This window comes from Pan troglodytes, chromosome 7 (assembly GCF_028858775.2).
Source record: "Pan troglodytes isolate AG18354 chromosome 7, NHGRI_mPanTro3-v2.0_pri, whole genome shotgun sequence".
NCBI classification, from domain to species: domain Eukaryota; kingdom Metazoa; phylum Chordata; class Mammalia; order Primates; family Hominidae; genus Pan; species Pan troglodytes.
In genome coordinates, this window is record NC_072405.2 from 140,089,706 (window position 1) to 140,111,079 (window position 21,374).

General features: G+C 39.0%; 1 protein-coding gene across 36 annotated transcripts in view; it reads right to left on the reverse strand.

Annotated features, from left to right (window-relative positions):
- Positions 1-2,956: 2,956 nt before the first annotated feature.
- CYRIB (CYFIP related Rac1 interactor B) overlaps positions 2,957-21,374 on the reverse strand; it is a 177,111-nt gene continuing 158,693 nt past the window's right edge. For 35 of the 36 annotated variants that reach the window (XM_063816034.1, XM_063816038.1, XM_016958938.3 and 32 more), the window contains 7 exons: positions 16,895-17,031; positions 15,545-15,622; positions 13,433-13,549; positions 12,109-12,188; positions 10,524-10,650; positions 8,074-8,144; positions 2,957-3,698 (listed from right to left, as the gene is read on the reverse strand). In XM_063816034.1, the coding sequence (XP_063672104.1) occupies positions 3,635-3,698; positions 8,074-8,144; positions 10,524-10,650; positions 12,109-12,188; positions 13,433-13,549; positions 15,545-15,622; positions 16,895-17,031 (674 nt within the window). In that variant the 3' untranslated portion in view covers positions 2,957-3,634. 36 annotated transcript variants of the gene reach the window in all.

A 21,374-nucleotide genomic window follows, 5' to 3' on the forward strand; every position in this document is an offset into this window, starting at 1 on the left:
GAATGACGTTTCAACTCAAAAGACCTAGATTTGAGTACAAATGTCATTAATCCTTATGACAAGTCTAAAATACTTGCAGCAATCTTAAAATGCTCCAGAATGCTTCTTAGCCCAAATCTTTAAAGTGAGAAGCCAGCCAGTTGAAAAGTTCCACTTATCTATGTTGAGGGCTGTGGAAATGGGGCAGTGGTGAGTTAATTATGGGCATGTTTGGTGGAAGAGATGAGGCAATGGATTTCTCTAAATTGTGAAGAAAGGCTGGGGCATAGGCACACTAACCAGGTGCGTTTTAGAGACTAGACTGGGGTTCAAAGGATTTACCTACACCAGAGCAGACTCATACCTCCCTCCAGTGGGCAGTAATTAATCCCGGCTGATATGGTTTGGTTGCGTCCCCACCCAAATCTCATCTTGAATTCCCACGTGTTGTGGGAGGGACCCAGTGGGAAGTAACTGAATAATGAGGGCAGGTCTTTCCCATGCTGTTCTCATGACAGTAAGTCTCATGAGATCTGATGGTTAAGGGGGACTTTTCCTGCAAAAGCTCTCCTCTCGTCTGCCACCAAGTAAGATGTGCCTTTCACCTTCTCCCATGATTGTGAGGCCTCCCCAGCCACATGGAACTGTAAGTCAATTAAACTTCTCTTTCATAAATTGCCCAGTATTGGGGTATTTATAAGTAGTGTGAAAATGGACTAATACACTGGCTAAGTCCATGCCTACCCCCCATAATACTTCACTCCAAGGACAGACATGAGAACTACAGATAGAGTTGGCAGAGAAGATGCCTGCTTGCTCTCTTTGGCTATCTGACTGGCAAGTACTAGATCTGAGGTTGAATCATCTTTTGGCAGCAGAGCTGTCTCCTTTGATCACACTGCAGCCCTCAGCTTCAATCACACTAGGTTCTCAGATAAACCTACTCTTGGATCTAGTGGAGGGAGAGGAAAATTCTTCCTGGAAAGGGCCAGATAGTAAATATATTTTAGCTTTTGAGGGCCATATGGTCTTTGTCACAACTCAATTCTGCTGTCATGCAAAAGTCTCGATAAATAATGTGTCAACAAATGAGTGAGGCTTAGGTTCCAATAAAATTTTATTTATGAACACTAAAATTTGAATTTCATATGCTTTTCTCATGCCACAAAATATTATTCTTTTGATTGTATTCAACCTTTTTAAAAACCATTTTTAGCTCACAAGCTGTACAAAAACAGATGGTGAGTAAATTGGCCCACAGACCGGTTTGCTAGCCCCTGGGCTTAAGAGATCTGTCCACTTACTCTTCAACATGCAGAGTGTGAACTATGTGAACTGCATAGGCCACAGCAATCTTACTGCATCCATTCCCGCTGCATCATTATTTTTGATTTGTATTCATTCAGTCCACCGAAGCATTCACTTGGCACCTCTCCAAATCTGGGTACTGTGCAAGATCCTTCCTTGGGACACTGAAGGAAAATCAGACACGGCCCTTCTCTCAAGTTCGCAGACTCTCCGGTATCCAGATACTACGGCTCTCATAGTATCAGAAAACACAGCCACAAGCGCAGGTAAGTATCAGAGGTGTTTTACGAGATACATGTATCAGATTCTTAAGGCTGCTGTACCAAAATACCACAAACTGCATGGCTTAAAACAACAGAAATTTATTCCCTCACAATCCTGGAGGCCAGATGTCTGAAATCAAGATATTGGTAGGGTTGGTTCCTTCTCGAGACTCTGAGGGAGAATCTGTGACATGCCTGTTTTCCTAGCTTCTAGTGACTTCCTCCAATTCTTAGGGTTCTTTGGCTCATAGATGCATTGCTCTAATCTCTGCCTCCATCTTCCCATGGCCTTCAGCTCTGTGTGTCTATTTCCCCTTCTTTTCTAAGAGCTAGTCATTGAATTTAGGGCCCACCCTACTACAGGTTGATCTCATTTCCAGGTCCTTGATTTCATCTGCAAAAACTTTTTCCAAATAATGTCACACGTGGAGATTCCCAGTGAATGTATCTCCTGGGGGCCACTATTCAGCCTATTACACTATTCTTAGAAGATGCCTAGAAGGATATGGCCAATGTTATCCAGAAGGCTTCATGAAGGAGGTAATAGAAGCTAACCCTTCAAAGATGAAAGTTGGCGTTCAATAGAGGGTCACAAGGGGAGGAAGGGAATGTCAGGTTCAGGGACCAGCCAGACCAGAGCTAAGGAAGTGACATCACATGGAACAATTTGTGAACAGCAAGCAGTAGGGCCTGGCTGCAGGACAGGGTGTGAAGTGGGGGAGCAGTGATCAGGAGGGCCAGAGAGATCAGCAGGGATGTGATCTTGAGAAGCTGTGTGTGCCATGATCTGGCCCTATTAATCCAGAAGGGTCTGATGGAAGCCTCTGTGATTCTCTTCCATGGTTAAACATTTTAATTGTATTATACCTCGGATATTCCTAAATATTTAAAACACTGGCATGGTTGAACTAGACAACCTTTTAAGTAGTTTGTTCCAACCATGAGATTTAGATTTCATGATTTAGGTTTTATGATCTTAAACTGAAACCTGTTAGTTTTCTACCACTAGTGAGATCATGGCCTCTGCTTTTCTCCTGGGAAGTCCCTCTTATAATCACTCTCTTCCCATGATTAAAGGGCTACTCTGCCTTCATGTTGCTACCCGCTCCCCTGGAAATGGAGAATCAAGCCAGGATGCGGTTTTCCTTCCATTACTACATCCATACAAGAGTAAATCAAGAATAAAAGTCCAGTTAATGAAAAGATCACTGGTCTTAATATACTTAGCAAAATTTTAAAGGCAATTAAAAGTATATACATAGACAATGATCAAAATTCTAATGAAAAGACCCGGCTCTCCCCTAAAAGAAGAAAAAATCATGTAATGTATATATGCATTCCATAAAAACATACATGGGGAAAACTTCAGAAGCCTAAAAACAAAACATCAGTAAACCAAGCCACACTTAGAAAAATGAAAGCTGATTTTTATTTTATCATCAACAGCCATTCTTTAGACATGAACATGCATACGTAATATTCTACGCACACATCACAGCTTTTAACGTTAGTTAATAAAGGTTAAACACACAACATACATCCTTACAAAAAAAGTCAAAATGCAAACTTAAAACTTTAAACAAAAGTATTACTAATTTAAAAAAAGTTTGTGTTGGGTACCATTTGTACAACACAGTTAATTTAAACATTTTCATTTTGGTTGCACATGAAAAAGGCGGCAGTAGAAAATAAAGTCATTGAGGGTTTTTAAATAGCAGAATAGGCAGTTTTGCCATGCAGGAGAAGCAATATTAAATATTAGTTTCAAAAAAAATCCACATTTAAAAATATTTAGTTCAAGTCACAGAATTTTTCTCAGTAGAGACCCCAATGCAATGCATAATTAGCTGCCTCAGATGGCCCGTTTGAAAGGATGATATCCCTTCAGAGTGTAACTTTACTGATTTTGGCACAGAAAAGAAGTCTTAAGAACAAGAACATGATTAAAAAAGAGGGAAGAGGAACAGAGGAAAGAAATAAAAGCAAGAATAAATGAGATAGTAATTGCAATCACTAAAAAACTGCATTCTCAGTCATTGCAGAATACTGTCTTCTGTCTACAGCAGGTGCTTATTCCAGAATTGTTATTGCAGCATGGATTTAATTTGCTTGGAGGTAGTCTCATCATTCAAATGTTTTGTTGTGTACCTAAAAAAAGAAAAGAAAAAAGATCAATTTTAGGAACTTAAAAAATAATCAGCATCGGGTTCTCTAATTATGACAGGATGGAGAATTGGTCTCAGCAAAACTCATAAAATTATGGCTTCTCATTGTAGCTTTAACCCTGTTCAGGTTCTGCACAGCCTGTCATCCTCACCCCCTTTCTAACTGAATAGCCAGTAGCTATTTAGTAGCTATTTAACTTAGTTACAACTACATTGCTGAAATGATTGGTTGACCTCTCAAGTAAACAATTAGCTGTAACTTCTCCCTCAGAAGAAAATGCTGTTCTATCCCAGAGGCTGGCAAATTATAGCCCATGGGCCATCCAATCCACCAATTTTTTTGTGGACTGTGAGCTAATTCTATTTTTTAACCTTTTGGATGACTGGGGGGCAAAGGAAGACAAAAAAAGAAATAGTAATATTTCATGTGTTATTGTGGAAATTCTATGAAATTCAAATTTCAGTGCTTACATATAAAAGTTTTACTGAAACACACCAAGTTGACTCATTCATGTATCATCTATGGTTACTTTCTTGTTATGGTGGCAGAGGTGAGGAGCTGTAACAGAAACCATGTGGCCCACAAGGCCTTTAATATCTACTTACTCTCTGGCTCTTTACAGAAAAGTGTTTCAACCCCTTTTCTATTCTGTATTTAAGATGCCTCAATTACTACAGCTGTTATATCTCTAAAATGTCTCAATTCTCCCAAGTGCCTTATTTCTAGGCATGTGTTTTGCTACATGCATGCAAATCCAACATAAGAATCCAAAAAAGAATCACAAAGAGTGATTATTATAAAGATTCACAACAGTATTCCCTTAAACAGTAAAAATCCACTAAGCAAGCTTACTATGTCTCAGGCACTGTTCAAGGAGCTTACAACCTAGCAGACGGAGAAAGATAATGATACACTAATATTAGTGACAGGGTAAAGCCTAGCAGCAAAGGAGAGAAGTATAACAAGAAGAGGCTACATACAGAGACAGGGAAACACCATCTCACATGGACACCCAGAGGCCATACATAGTAAGGAGTTTGGAGATTATTTTAAGTGCAGTAAAAGCCAGTGGAGCATATTAAGCAGGAGAGGGGTGTGATGCCACTTAAGTTTGATCATTCTGGCTGTTGAGGGCAAGCTGTGGAGAACAGAAGGAGCAGCAGGGAGGCATTAAATAAGGGGGCTGTTACTGAGCACCAAGTGTGAGATAATCAGATGTCAAGGCTTGGGCCAGATTACAGCAGCAATGGAGACAGGTGTTCAATGCGTGAATGTGGACTGTATTTTGGAGATAACCCAGACAGACAAATCTGGTTCACAAGAATTCCACATATAATCTTAAGGACTAGATCGTTTTTTCTAGAGACAAGGTCTGGCTATATTACCCTGGTTGGCCTTCAATTCCTGGGCTCAAGCAATCCTCCTGCCTTGGGCTCACAAGTAGCTGGCATGACAGGTGTGTGCCACCATGCCCAGCTAGGACTACATCCTTTTCAGCAGGTCCACATAGATCTTTCTGTGTTTAAGAAATTTAAACCCAATTCCTATTAGGTTCATTTCAAATTAATTTAAAAACCGAAGAATGCTTATTAAGTACCTGATATACTGTCTACAATGTTACTGAGAAGTCACTCCCAAACTGTTCTCATGTTTTTGAATAGGTATCAGAGTGCCTGGCACATAATTTGCGCTCAATAAATACTTGCGGAAGGAAGACAAGATAAGCAGCCAGGTTGGAAAGAAAAAAAAATCCATAAAGGAATATTGACATTAAATGCTAAGTGATGTCACAAGGATTTAACCTTTTTGTTCTCTTTATGTAGATAAAGTATACGCAATTACACAAAATCCTACAGATGTCTCGTAGTTCTCAAAATTCTTCATTTGTTTCTCCTCCACTTCTTTATACAACTAAATAGTAGAAAGAGCCAAGCAATGTGCACAGTAAAATTTCTACTGCAGAGTAGTTAAAAGTATCACTACTCAGCAATGTACTGTACTATTCAAAGAGTGCTAAGTGTTTTCCTCTCTACCCATGACGCAAGTTCTCGCTCCTTCTGTGGGATGTGATCTTGGCTTCCTTCTTTGGACAAAGCCAATCCAGAGCACACTGCATCACCACACTCACTTATCAAGAAAAGGCCAATATTATCTAATATACATGAAAATAAAACATGAAGATATATGGCATTATTTTCCTTTGTGCACAAAAACAAATTTTTTTTCCAAGTGCGACTGTTTTACTAAAGAAAACCAATTATTATTTACCTTTACTCTTAAATTTAATAAAGAAGACAATTATCTACTACTGAATCTGAACTCCCAGCTCTCTTTTTTCTTTCCCTCTTATGATTAAATGTATTTGGTTCCATTTTTCCACCTGTAAAATGGACATATGTATGACTTGATGCCTTCTCTTAGTAGCACAGGAAGTTCTATGCATTATCTGCATCAGCTAGGGTGTTTGTTTAAAAGGAAAGTGCCTGAGTCCCAAGTCAGACCTGATTTTGTTGTTTCTAAAAGCAACATTTTATTTTCTAGTTTCCATTATCTATTATAATAGGAAAGAAAATGTACCAAACTGACAGGTGACTCTTGCCTCTGTGGTGCTTTCCTTCCCTCCCCTCTCCCTCAAACACAGATTACTTTGTGGGAGACTTCAACCCTGTCTTTCACTCGCCATCACTGGTCTCCTCTGCTTTCATTCTAAGGAAAAGGAAACTGAACTACCCTTAAAGTGAAACGTAGATTCTGAGTTAGGCATACTACCTTCAAGCTCAAGAAAGAATCCTAAAACCTCCTAGATCTCAATTACCTTCAAGTTTTTAAAAAAGATTTCCTGCCACTTGCTGGCTTCAAAGAGCCTGACCAATCAGAAAGACAAAGTCTTGGGAGAAAAATCAGGTTGACTGAGACACAGGGAGTATTCAGAAAGAAACCAAGGAGGAAAGACTCATGATATCATTAAATATTGGCAAAACCACTGAAGTATGCGTTGTAAAAACCCCAAGAATACAGAATTCTAAAAACTAGGCTTATGGTTAAAATAGTTTGACATTATAAGGATTTTAAATTATGTTCCTTAATCTTGCTGATGTTCATTTAGAATAGATCACCTTTATTCAGGCAGCTACCGCTTATGCAACACTTTTCATAATCTTTTAAAAACTATTTTTAAACATTTTTTCATAATCTTAATAAAATCATTTGACAGTTCCGCTTAGCTGAAATGACACAGCCTACATTTTATGTGGTAAATATCATTATATAAATATTTCTGTGTTCATGTAATTTTTGTGTTTAAACCCCCAAAAAATCAAGTAATGGGACATCATCTTTTATGTCATGTGAATACTACCAATTAAATCTCTGTAGTCAAATGTTATAAAGTATCGAGATTTTCATTTAAAAATGTTCTAGCAGCTGGGCACAGTGGCTCATGCTGTAATCTCAGCACTTTGGGAGGCCGAGGTGGGTGGATCACTTGAGGTCAGGAGTTTGAGACTAGCCTGGCCAACATGGTGAAACGCCATCTTTACTAAAAATACAAAACACAGGCACACGCCTGTGATCCCAGCTACTCGGGAGGCTGAGGCAGGAGAATCACTTGAACCCGGGAGGCCGAGGTTGCAATAAGCCAAGATCGTGCCACTGTACTCTAGCCTGGGTGACAGAGCGAGATTCCAACTCTAAATGAAGAAATAATGTTCTAGCATTCGTAGAAGTTTGAGCAACTAAATTAAGTAAAACTAATCTAAGAAAAGACATTAAATAATGACTACTTAATTTTTATTGTAGGAAATACATAAAAATAACAGAACACAAGTCAGCACAAATGTAATTACATTCTATTAAGAGGAAAGAGCTAGTTACAAGCCACTTTGTATATTATTTTGTAAAAAGATAACTACTACATAGAGCTATTATCTACATATGTAAAGAAAAAACTCTGGAAGGCTATATGCTAATAGTGGCTTATCTCAAAATGGTGAGATTACATTATTTCTTTTTATTTACATTTTCTTAAGTTTTCTGAATTTTATTTATAACTGGTATATAATACTTTTATTACAAAAACAAGCAATCTCTGTTTGAAGAGAAGCAACAAGTAAAAGCCAAAATCTTCAACCAGAAAATGAAGCTGCTATTGTCATGTGTCCCACACATTCCTCATCATAAAATACTGTAACCAGTGTTTGGAAGCAAGATTATCAATAAACAAAATAAGATCTTCATATTTCTAGCTTGAACACTTATTTTTATATCCTATTCACACTTAATGCATTTTCTTTACATAAACATCGACCATTTTCCTTACAGTTTTTTTCTGTACATATGTACACGTACATATACACACCTGAGAGCATTTAGAAGACCTTCTACACTATTAGGAGGTTGGTCCTTAAGAACTTTGATACAACCTTTCATCTAAAGAAAAAGAAAACAGAAAAGGTAAAACAGCCATTTTTTTTCATGTAACATTCCTTTTCAAAACAGTAAAATAAATCAAGACCATAACTATGGAACTCAAGAGATTACATACTATGTCAAATTAATTATTCTTAGAACAGAAAAAAACCCAACCGAAGAGTTATTGTTCTCACTTAGTGAAAACAAAATCTTTTTGAGAACAAAATCAGTCAAACTAATGTACCACCCATGCAATGAAAAACAAAGGGTTTGCTAAGGGAAGACTTCTGGAAAAGGTGCTGAGTGGCGATTTAAAGGACAGAATGGGCTGGGCGCGGTGGCTCAGGCCTGTAATTCCAACACTCTGGGAGGCCGAGGCGGGCGGATCACAAGGTCAGGAGTTCGAGACCATCCTGCCTAACATGGTAAAACCCCGTCTCTGCTAAAAATACAAAAAAATTAGCCAGGCGTGGTGGTGGGCGCCTGTAGTCCCAGCTACTCGGGAGGCTGAGGCAGGAGAATGGCGTGAACCCGGGAGGCAGAGCTACGTAGTGAGCCGAGATCGCACCACTGCACTCCAGCCTGGGCGACAGAGTGAGACTCCGTCACAAAAAATAAAATAAAATAAAAAATAAAGGACAGAATGAGTACGTTAGTAAGGAAAAGGAGCTTTCAGGTAGAGAAACCTCACAGAGTAAAGTATCACACAGAGGATAGATAGGAATTTTTCAGCACTGCACCTGGAGTTATGAGAGGCTGAAAGCCAGGATGAGTCATATGAAGTGTTATGCCTGGCAGCAGGGGACTCACAGGTTATTTTAAAAGGTAACCACTTGATGACGATGGTATTTAAGATATATTAGCCTGGTTGTTATAAAAAAGCATAATACAGCAGAAAGAACACAGGCTTTGGAAGCCAGAGAAATGTGGGTTCTTCCTTTTCTAGCAATTCTTTTTTTTTTTTTTTGAGATGGAGTCTCGCTCTGTCACCCAGGCTGGAGTGTAGTGGCGCAATCTTGGTTCACTGCAACCTCTGCCTCCTGGATTTAAGCAATTCTCCCACCTCAGCCTCCCGAGTAGCTGGGACTACAGATGTGTGCCACCACACCCAGCTAATTTCTGTATTTTTTTTTAGTAGAGATGAGGTTTCACCATGCTGGCCAGGCTGGTCTTGAACTCCTAACCTTAGGTGATCCGCCTGCCTCGGCCTGCCAAAGTGCTGGGATTACAGGCATAAGCCACTGCACCCGGCCTACTAGCAATTCTATTATTTAATCTGCTAAACTTTAGCTGCCCTGTCAGTAAAGGGAGATGACACCTAAAAGAGTATTTTCAGAGTCACAAGGGAGAACAAACGTAAAACTCCTGGGACATGGCAACCATACGGTAAATATTAACTCATTTCTCTTTACATATGACAGGTGTACATGAAGGCAAGAAGCTTGGCTAGTAATCAGTAATCGAGATCCGAAATGCTAAGAGCCTAAACTAGCTATGAAAGGGAAACAGGAAGACAATTCTCACCAAACATTAATGAACTAGATGTGAGAGGCTGGGGAAAGAAACTACGAAGTAGAGAAATTAGAAAACTATTTCTAATACAAACTTTTACAGAGAGAAGAAAAGTCGAGAGCCAACTACAGTCAGTCACAAATTATTATGACTGGGTAGGGGAGGGAAAATACACAAAGTCTTCATCTTTTTCCACTGGAGCATCCTACTGGCTGTCTTTTTAATTTCAAGACAGGGTCTCTCTCTCACCCAGACTGAATGCAGTGGTGTGATCGTGGCTCACTGCAGGCTGGAACTCCTGGGCTCAAGGGATCCTCCCACTTCAGCCTCTCAATGTAGCTGTGACTACCGATGTGTGCCACCACACCTGGCTATTTTTTTTTTTTTTTTTTTTGTAGAAATGGGGGTCTCACTATGCTGCCCAGGCTGGTCTTCTACTCCTGGGCTCAAGTGATCCTCCTGCTTCCGCCTGCCAAAGTGCTTGGGCTACAGGCATAAGCCAGCACGCCCAGCAGCACTACTGACTTTTTATATGCATTCTGAAATAAACATTTTATTTGAAATGGCCTTTGGCCAAAGGAATTAAAGGACATGATTCAAAATTCCTTATATCTAATTATCTATTTATATTGCCAAATATGTAGTAGAAGCCTTCCAGGAGGTACTCAGTAGACAATATAGTCATCCTTTGATCATTCTATTCCACCTGAATACAGGCCACAAGAAAAACAGCACAGGGACAGAGGAGATGAAAGTCCACCATTTCACAAACTATAAATCTGAGTTTTGTGAGAGTCCGGTTTGCTGGCTCTTATCATAAAATAAAATCCTATGGTTTCCATGGAGAAACTCGTTTGAAATTATTTATATAAAACAATAACTTACATCAATTTTGGAAGTTTTAGCAAATGCTCCCACTGGATGTACGTGGTCATAGAGTATTATGACACCCACCATTACCCTCAAGCAGAATGACACTGTCTCTTCATTTGTAAATCTGCTTCTGTATTCCCTGAAGAGTAGATAAGACATGCATGGAAGAAGTGCATTACAAAATTCTTTTTAAAAACACAAACACACAAGAAAAACCTCTTCTGAAATATTTTATTCAAATTTCTATCCATTCGTTTAATGCAGTATGTTCACAAGTAGCCACACTGATACATTCAAATCTTATGTCTGTTTTCCTTTCCAAATCAACCCCCTGAAAGGGATATAAAATTCTTTAATGAGGTGATTCAACTTTCAGCTGATGCTGACTTGCCCCTTTTATCTCTAAAAGGGATACTAACATTATGCCCCTTACTCCACAATGAGATCCCCAGAGATATGAGAAGATGGTGAGTGGAGCAGTCATCACCCACGTATTCTGGTTTCTATAGTATCTGCACCCACATTAGTGCATTGCTCCTCTGCTAGACCGATAGCAACAATTTTAGAGAATGGATGCTACGTAATGGCTGTTAGCACCTATAGTGAAAAATCACTAGCTTAATAGAGCAAGCAGGTTTGCTATTTAGGTGCTAACTTAATCTAAATACATTATAGTATTACTGGATATCAATTTTACTAAAACTCAATCATATTCTCCTCTCATTTGTGAAAAAGAAAATTGAACTTTTATCTATATATAGAAGGCAGTATATCATAGCGGAAAGAGTATGGAACCAGGATAGAGACATCCAAGCACATGGATAGTGTCCCTTCATTTCCCAGGACCTCACTCCCTGAAGTTGATGGTGGGGGGAAGGAAGACGATTATGATGATAGTTGCCCTCCTATTTCATAAGGTTTTCCAATGAGATGATGTACAGTATAGTGCTTTGGACCATCATATATGTGGCCCATTGTTGACCAAAACGTCATTAAGCAGCACATGACTGTATTTATTATTCTGGAATCCAGGAGGGATTCTTTCTGCCTGCTAACAGGAAAAATCCAGCCAGGACACACTGTATCATACATCATAAATGTTTAGAGAGGAGAGAAAAAAAACAGAATTCAGGTTCGTGTTGGAAAAAAAAAGTGACAATTAATAATTGAGAGAAAAAGGGATAAACAGAAGAATAATTCCAGCCCTTTGGCAAAAGGGTAAGATTCTTTACTAAATATGGAAAAAGAACATTTATGGTAAGTATAACCAAGGAACTTTAAAGTTCTTCTCCTACATCCCAGCCACCAAAAGACCACCACCACATTTCTGTTCTGAGAAGAGAACTAAGAGTCTGAGTCAGTCTGAGTGGTCTGAGGTACCTGAAGACCAACTAACTCTATTTTATACTTAACCAGAAGTTACGTTAAATAGCCAAATTATTTTAAGTTTGTTCATATATTAACATTCAATATTTGGAATATACTTACTTTCCACCTTCCAGATAAAACATGTTAACATGTTCATATATGAACATGTTTTGAAATATCAGTCATCTCAACAGCACTGTTAAAGTGAAAAAGATCAGCTGATACTCACGGTGTTTCCAGCATGACTCTGCATACACTAGCCATTGTGCTTAAACAATCTGTGGTATTTTCTATTGGTAAATTTTTATTCTGTAGAAGTATATGAAGAACAAAAAAAGTAAAAGTAACAAACGTTATTACTTAAGCACAATTTAAAATTTAGCGTAATATGAAAAATTAGCAACTTTAAAACCTGGTTCCTACTCCTGATTTTCTAAATAATGCACTAGACTCTAAGCAACTGTTCCAAGCACTGGGGATACAGCTATGAGCAAGACAGCGAAGGCAGGACTCTTCTGAAAGGCACCTGCATTCCAGCAATGTAAGAACAACTGCAACAATGCAGACACGGGGTCAAAGGTGTAGAGTTTTATAGGCTATGAAATAGTTGGATTTTATCCTAAGGGTATTAGGAAGTCACTGGGAACATTTTACATGGAGGAGGGAGGGAACATGGTTTATGTTTTAAGATTACTTGGTTGCTCTATGGAGAAAGGACTATATTGGGGCAAGAGTGGAGGAAGAATGGTCAGGACACGAATGCAGTAATCCAGATGAGAAGTCTGATGTGGCTGGTGGCAAGAAAGCAACTTAAGTTTTCAGATTCATGATATATTAGTATTTTGGAGGGAAAGCTGATGAGACTGTTTGATGGAATACATGTAGGGAGTGAGGTATAGAAAGGAATTTAGGATGATGGCCAGGCGCGGTGGCTCATGCCTATAATCCCAGCACTTTGGGAGGCGGAGGCAGGCGGATCACCTGAGGTCGGGAGTTCGAGACCAGCCTGACCAACATGCAGAAACCCCATCTCTACTAAAAATACAAAATTAGCCGGGCGTGGTGGCACATGCCTGTAACCCCAGCTACTAGGGAGGCTGAGGCAGGAGAATCGCTTGAACCCGGGAGGCGGAGTTTGTGGTGAGCTGAGATCGCGCCATTGCACTCCAGCCCAGGCAACAAGAGTGAAACTCTGTCTCAAAAAAAAAAAGAAAGGAATTTAGGATGACATAAGTTGTAAGTTTTTGCCGGCACTGGTACTGTTAATTGAGAAAGCAAAAACTAAAGAAAGGGCAGGGTTAGAAAACGCAACCCAGAGTTTGGTTTGGCTGTGCCATCAGCTATCACTGAGGTGTCCACCATCCCTCCAGAGAAACTGCAAATACGTGGACAGGTGTGCACATGTGGGCCTCAGAAAAAAGTCAGGACTCAACACATACATCTGGGAGTCTGTTGGTTTCAAGATGGTATTTAATGTCTTGGGCTTGCTGACATCACGTCTGCCAACAGGGGCATAAATAACAACACAGAGTACCTGCCTAGGCAATGCTTACCTCTGATACAAATTTTGTTGTGGCATCACTCAAGGTTTTCAGCATTGGAGTTGCCTCAGCATAAAACAAAGACATTCGATTTGCCAATTCATTATTTACTTCATTTTCTCCTTCTGCCTGTGGGGAAGGTAAAAGCACTGGATGTTAGTTCACAAATTATTACATACAATAACAATTATAAAAGGACCCAGGCAGGGTGCCTGCCTCAATTACATTTTAGACTCTCATGCATTGATAATACTTAAATATTCTTTTTAAAAAAAAAAGTTATTTTTTTAAAAAAAAGATTAACCTCTTCAAAAATATTTTAAATGATATTAAAGAATTTAAATAAAACCTTGATGAACTGTCTACTACATACAAGAGATTCTAAATGTTATGGAGGACAGAAAAATGATTATAAAATTGTACCCTGTCCTCCATTATGAACAATAAGTATCCATACAACATCCACGGTAAGATTCTAACAGGTGATAACACAAAAAGGGAGTCAGAGGAACATTAAGTTGGAACAGAAGAAACTAAGGAGAAGAAGAGTTATCCTTTTGCAGGTCATACTGGGCAGGTAAACAAGGTATTCCAATCTGGCAGGGGAAAGAGTATGTTTTCAAATGACTCCCTAAAGAGTAATTCAGCATATTCAATGTAATAAGGGGCTGCAACCAACAAAAGATACAGGTTGGGGTCAGACTGTATAGTGCCATAAATGCTAGCTTAAGTTCATATTTTTCTTCCATGTGGAATGGGGAGCCATTTAGTGTGTTAGATGAAAGGAATGACAACTAAGTCAATTTCCTAAAGAAAATTAACTGATGATCGTGGGCGGATTGTACCAAAATGGAAAAAGACTTGTAGGTCCGAAAATGAGTTATGCTGTGCAGAGCGACTGCCAGAAAGAGTGGAAATTAGGCTCTCTGTTGGAACAGTGGGAGGAGGAGATGGAAAGGGGGATGGAGAAGACACTTCAGAGATATTTCACTTGAAAAAAATTGGATTTTACCTGTAATTATTGAGGGTAAAAGGGAGAACCAAGATGACTAATGTCTTTAGCCTTAAGTGATGGCAAGGATGGGTATAGTATAGGATTGGCTGCTTTGCTTTTTGCTTTTATCTTATTTTACATGGTAGGTATGAAAAAGACAGATGTTAAGGTCAGTCTCACATGAGGAACTGGTCTATGCAAAAATCAAATTGATGCAAATTACAGATGTTTCATAAAGAGGAATCTTTTCCTCCAACTCAGTGCCTTAGTGCAAGTGCTTCCTAAAATATTTTTTCAAGGAAAAAGAAAATGAATGATAGTCTTTGATATATATTTTTTAAATCTCTTATGCCACTTATTACTCGTTACATAGTTACAGTATTTCTCTATTAAACTATCTATTTGAAACAAGGGTTGATCTTTGAAATTTTTCAGACCAATTATAAGGTTCTCAGAAACACAGAGAACAAGTTAATATTTTCTTCAGCTCTAGTTTTACTTATGGTATTTAGTTCCTTGGAGGTAGAAAAGAGTAATAAACAGCTTAAGAGGAGGATGGTAAGAAGTTAACAGACCTAAAGAAGCCAGAAGAAATGCTATACTAGCCAAGGAGCAGGCACAAAGCCATTTTCTCAAACAGCTATATCAGGCACAGATGTGTTAACAGGCCAGGACCTCACTATCACCTCTTGCCAGCATTAACCATTAATTTCTTGGAGGAAAACTGACTTGGGTTCAAGATTTCTCTCCAAGAAATTAACCCACATCAATTTCTCTCCAAGACTCTTCCATTCTAAGAATATGGAGACAAAAAACTCGTAACTATGAATTCACAGAATTTCTGTACAGTTAAAATGAGAGTACATCGCGGAATTTTATAAGGATCAACGTTATACAGATAAGCAATTTTGTTGAAGTAGTTGTGGGAATTTAAGAGACTGTGAAGAAAAACAGGTAAACACCATATGGTTTGTTACAGTTTGCTTTTCCTCCTACAGCTATGGCTGCCCATAATTACTAACTTTATTACTAGCTTTAACACTATCTGAATGAACAAACAAAATAATAAAATGAACAGGCTGAGCACTAAGTTACTCTTACCATCCCCCTAATTCAAAGCATTAACTTACCGGTACATTGTTAATCCTCATACGACTCAATGTTCTTCTATAATAGCTGAAATCATTCTGTATGGCAGGATTTGTCATCTGAAGAAGACAGTTGTGGAAAAAAAATGTTATGTACTAAATGCTAATGTAAAAAATTAAGTAAAAAATCTTTAGTTTTAATTAGTATAAAACATTCCATAATTCATAGTATCATTTTAAGAACTAGCACTGGTATAATCCAAGGTGGCTTATAACTGTATTCAGTCCTTACTGAACATATAAAACGAAAGACCACAGGCAGTATACTTTCCCTTTTCTTTTCAGTTAATTTCAGGTAATGTACTAAAAGCTTGTTTATCAAATAAACAAAAACAAAAAGGACTGTTTAGGCACTTGTTTTTAGTTATTACGATAAAAGTATGTAGGTATGGTCAACAGAGCAATCCTCAAACTAGAATTTTACATACAAATCTGACTGTGATACAATTATAAAATGCTGAAGTTTGGAATCCAGCTCTTCCATTTTCTAGACAGGGTACCAGAGGCCCTGAAAAATCAAAGGGCCTGCCCAACGTCTCATGACTAGGGTTACTGTGGCAGAGTATAAACTGGAACTCAGGTCTCTTGATATGAGACCTAGTGCTTATTCCTTTACATTCATTCTTTTTAACAACAAGGTATGTATAGTTCCAAACACTATAAACAATGACAGAGGAAAAAAGAAACAGAAAGAAAGGAAGAAAGCGGGAAAGGAGGAAGGGAGAAAAAAGAAATTTTAGCAACATTTTAATATAAAAGAATGTTGAAAAACGGGGGTAGAGGGTGTGAGCAGAAAAGAAAAAGTATTAGAAAAAAAGCTCAACATTTTGTTTCGGAGATTAATTTTTAAACAAGGTTAAATGAAGACTGCTGAGACATGTGGATCACCTGAGGTCAGGAGTTCGAGATCAGCCTGGCCAACATGGTGAAACCCCGTCTCTACTAAAAATACAAAAATTAGCCAGGCGTGGTGGCACATGCCTGTAATCCCAGCTACTTGGGAGGTTGAGGTGGGAGAATCACTTGAGCCCAGGAGGCAGAGGTTGCAGTGAGCTGAGATCACGCCACTGCACTCTACCCTGAGTGACAAAGCAAGGCTCTGCCTCAAAAAAAAAAAAAAAAAAAAAAGATTGAGACCGAATACTCAGTAATTTGCTCTTTGCCATGTATCAAAAGACCCGTCATTAATTTCTAAATCCAGCTTTGCATTTTTATTAAGGTCTAGCAGACATCATTTAAATACATTTTAACAATGTTTCCCGGCTCTTCCTCCTAGTACTCATTAAAAGATTCATGATTTTCGTAACAATCAGGGCCAATAGATAATTCTACCTTGAGTTCATCAAACCGGAGTGTGAAATGAAGAATTTCTGCAAACTGTTTAGCAAGAGCCTGCTCTCGCTCTAGATGCTGGGTGGGAGAATATGGGGTACTTGTTAAGGCTCCCAGAAGACCTCTTAATGCTGCTTCTAAAGAAAAAAATTGAAAAAAACATTAAGTTGTTTGTATCTGTGTGATATTTGTTTATTAAAAAGTGAACAATTCATAAATGTTAATTCCCAGAAAAGTTCTCTTTAAAAAACAGATGATCTAAACATAATAAAACTAATTAAGAAGTTTAAATGTTGCCATTGCTAATGTACTACACACATTCTGAATACTATTTAACAGAATAAAAACCTTAAACGGACTAATTCAAGGGTTTATAATTCTGTAAACCCAGAATGAAAATAGTGAAGAAGTGAATTTGAATTCAACACCAAAGGGCAAGTTTTATATTACTTTAATCACTTCACACAGTGCGGAATTTGGTTTTATGAAATGGTAACTATTATTTACAACTGAGTAACTTTCTTCAATGGCACTGTGTCCACACTGTATATGCCTATGAATCAATTACCAATTTCTCATACTTTGAATACATCTTTTATTTATAACCACAAACTGTTTGCTTTCAGCTACTAAAGAGAACAAAATATGTGGTTCAATAAGCTTCTTGTCTTAGAACTTGACATTTCAAGACTACAATATAAATATTCTAATTCATTATGTGAGCAAAATGGTCCCTTTGAAATAAGTGCTACTTTTGGGATGCCAGGCTAATAAATACCATGTTTGATAATGGAAATACTAAATACTAATACTAATATTAAATACTAAATACTAATATTTCATTTCAATATTTCAAAAAGCCATAGAAATCAAATGAATTCCGTTACAGATCACAGAACTGGAAAATGCTGCTAGATTCTGGTCAGAGAAAATAAGAGCTTACAGAGTTAAACTATAATCTGATGTTAATAAATGTCAGATTAATAAACAAATATTAATGATAAATTTAAAACTTTATGTCAGGTCATCAGCCCGTAACTTTAAAAAAAACCCAGTTTTCCTATTTATGAAGATTTATGTATGAGTCAACATCTACTGTACACTGAATATAGTCTCCCATTTGATTTTTACCATCAACTATGACATGGTCATTCCACATGGATCAAATGAGTTTCAAAGAACTTAGAGCCCAAAGTTATAGCTAGTAAATGCTAGGTATTTCTGACTCCAAAGCCCTATTCTTTCTACCACAATAAACTGTCTCTGAAATAAAGCAACATTGTACGTAGCCTCTGTAACTTTATAAAACATTAACCTCCTGATCACTACCAATAGTACCAATTACTTCTGTAACCCTACAAAACATTAATCTACTGATTAAAAACAATAGTAGGTACTTCCTGTGTGTCTGTCAGATACCAGGTACTGAACTATCTCTTCACAGACATTATTTCTCATCCATATAATAACTCTAAATGACAGCTATTATCCTTTTTTTTCCAGTAAGTCTGAAAATGTACTGACTGGCTACTCTGTGCCAAGCACTGGGAAAATGGATGTAGACAGACATGCTCCCTGTGCCCATATGGAGCCTTATTATATAGAGAGAAGACAGACAAATGATTGCAGTTGTGATAGGTGCTGAAAATAAGTACAGTGGAAAGGTATAAAAATAAGACCTCACCTAATGGAAGGCCCAGGAAAAGATCTCCCTGAATAAGTGACTCCTGGACTGAGACTGAAGTATGTAGTAAGGATGAACATGAGTTTGCAGACAGAAAGGCAGGAAGCCAGACCCTGAACTGAGAAGAGCATGACATACTTGAGGAACTGCAACACCACCAATATAGGAGCACAGAGGGCAAGGAGGAGGGTAACCAGGACTAAGATGATTCATACACATATAATTTGTGGACCACATTAGGTACTCAGGCTTTGGCATCCTAATGTCCCTAGAGAAATCATTTAAGCAGAGGAGTGGCGTCAGCAGATTCACATTTTAAAATGCTACTTCATTTGCAGTGTGGAGCATGGACTATAGGGGTATGGATGGTGTATCGAGGTGTAACAGTGGATGTGAAGAAGATCAATTAAAAGTCAAACATTTTGGGTTATATTTTAAAAATGGTTTACTTCTCCCAAGATTCATTCTTTCTGTTGGTGTTAACTGGAAAACTAAGTAAGAGAGACACCGAACAGAAAAAAACATTTTTACAAAATATTATTATAGTCTGTTAAAGAAAAAAAGAAAAATGCATCTGCCTAGACTTTATCAAGTCTCAGGGTTAATTTCAGCATTCCAAGTTCTCTACCACTTTTGGGACTGGAGTCAGGTCGCTTGACTAAGTTGGGATGGTCAGTGACCAGTAGTTGCAGAACTTTTGTCTATGAATGGCTGAGGCCCTCAATGGTAGATCTACGTTGAAAGGGAAGCTCAAGATGATAAATCTGCTAATCTGCCTTTGAAGCAGCTAGATCAGCCTCACCCTGCAGGCCTGTGCTGGCACAAGTCAGTCCTACTAGCCTACAATGCTCTGTCTCAAGAGAGAAACTGGAGACAATCCCACAGAAAATGTCCCAGAGGTCTCTGGATGAGTTGGAGAGAAAGAGAGGACAAAGAAAAGATGCCTGGGATTGGACTCAGATGAAGCTCCTAAAACAAAACCATGAGATTATGATTTTTTAAAAAGCAGATGACCAGGAGAAAAGTAATAGTCTATTAAGCCCTAAGTTCTGGAAGAACCAAAGGAAGCTGGCAGATGAGTGCAGGAGCCAAAACCACAGAAGGAGGTTGCAAGGAAAAGACAACTAGAAGGAATGATAAAGATGACAAATCAGTCCACAAGCTAAGACAGGGAAGAATAACTAGTTGATTAGGAAGAGGAGGCCCCTGGGGAGAGTTTCCCTATGGAGACAACAGTCGTTTATTCTCATCAACTGCCATCTATCTACTCTCAAACTCTCAGAAGAGAACCTGAGGACATGGATTCTAAAGGATTTAAGACAACCAAGAGTCATGACCACAATTACGGTGGGCATTTGGGGCCTTTAAAATACATTTTGATAAATTCTGCCCAGTGAAACGAAGCTAACATGTTGAAGGGACTTACTCATTATGACCCTTGGAGGCAGTCCCTAATGTAAGCCCCTAAAGCATGAGCAAGACTGAGGGGAGACAAAGCAGTTTGTCCTACTACCTGACCATACAACCTTCCCTTAGGTATCTGCCTCAACAGGAGGGGCTCCAAGGCCTCAGCACAAAACAAGCAAGTACAGAACAAGCAAGTATGGCAAGTTTACTGTAGGGTCCAGCCCCACAGGGTCGGTGGGTTTCTCCCCGTGTGCAGAGACGAGAGAGTGGAGAAATAAAGACACAAGACAAAGAGATATAAGAAAAGACAGCTGGGCCCGGGGGACCACTACCACCAAGACGCAGAGACCGGTAGTGGCCCCGAATGCTAGGCTGCACTGATATTTATTGGATACAAGACAAAGGGGCAAGATAAGGAGTGTGAGCCATCTCCAATGATAGGGAAGGCCACATGGGTCACATGTCCACTGGACAGGGGGCCCTTCCCTGCCTGGCAGCCAAGGCAGAGAGAGAGAGGAGAAAGAGCGAAACAGCTTACATTATTATTTCTGCTTATCAGGGACTTTTAGTACTTTCACTAATTTGCTACTGCTAACTAAACGGCAGAGCCAAGTGCACAAGATGGAACATAAAGGCGGACTAGGAGCGTGACCACTGAAGCACAGCATCACAGGGAGATGGTTAGGCCTTCGGATAACTGCAGGTGGGCCTGACTAATGTCAGGCCCTCCACAAGAGGTGGAGGAGCAGAGTCTTCTCTAAACTCCCCCGGGGAAAGGGAGACTCCCTTTCCCAGTCTGCTAAGTAGCGGGTGTTTTTCCTTGACACTGAGGCTACCGCTAGACCACAGTCCGCTTGGCAACGGCCGTCTTCCCAGACGCTGGCATCACCGCTAGACTAAGGAGGCCTCTGGTGGCCCTGCCTGGGCATAACAGAAGGCTCGCACTCTTGTCTTCTGGTCACTCCTCACTATGTCCCCTCAGCTCCTATCTCTGTATGGCCTGGCTTTTCCTAGGTTATGATTATAGAGCGAGGATTATTATAATATTGGAATAAAGAGTAATTGTACCAATTAATGATTAATCATATTCATATGTAATCATATCTAAGATCTGTATCTGGTATAACTATTCTTGTTTCATATTTTATTATACTGGAACAACTCGTGAACTTGGTCTCTTGCCTCGGCACCTGGGTGGCTTGCCGCCCACATTTACCAGGGCAGTGTAGTTAAACCCTGTCAGCAAAACTGAGTATCTTCAAATTAAGCAGGTAATCCTTGCCCTGTCCCATTGTAAGTATGCAAACTGGCAAGGGATCAGGGTCCTTCTTCTGAAGTATAACCCATGGTGTATCTGTAGTGCTCAGGCCAAGAAACCTTCTCCTTAGA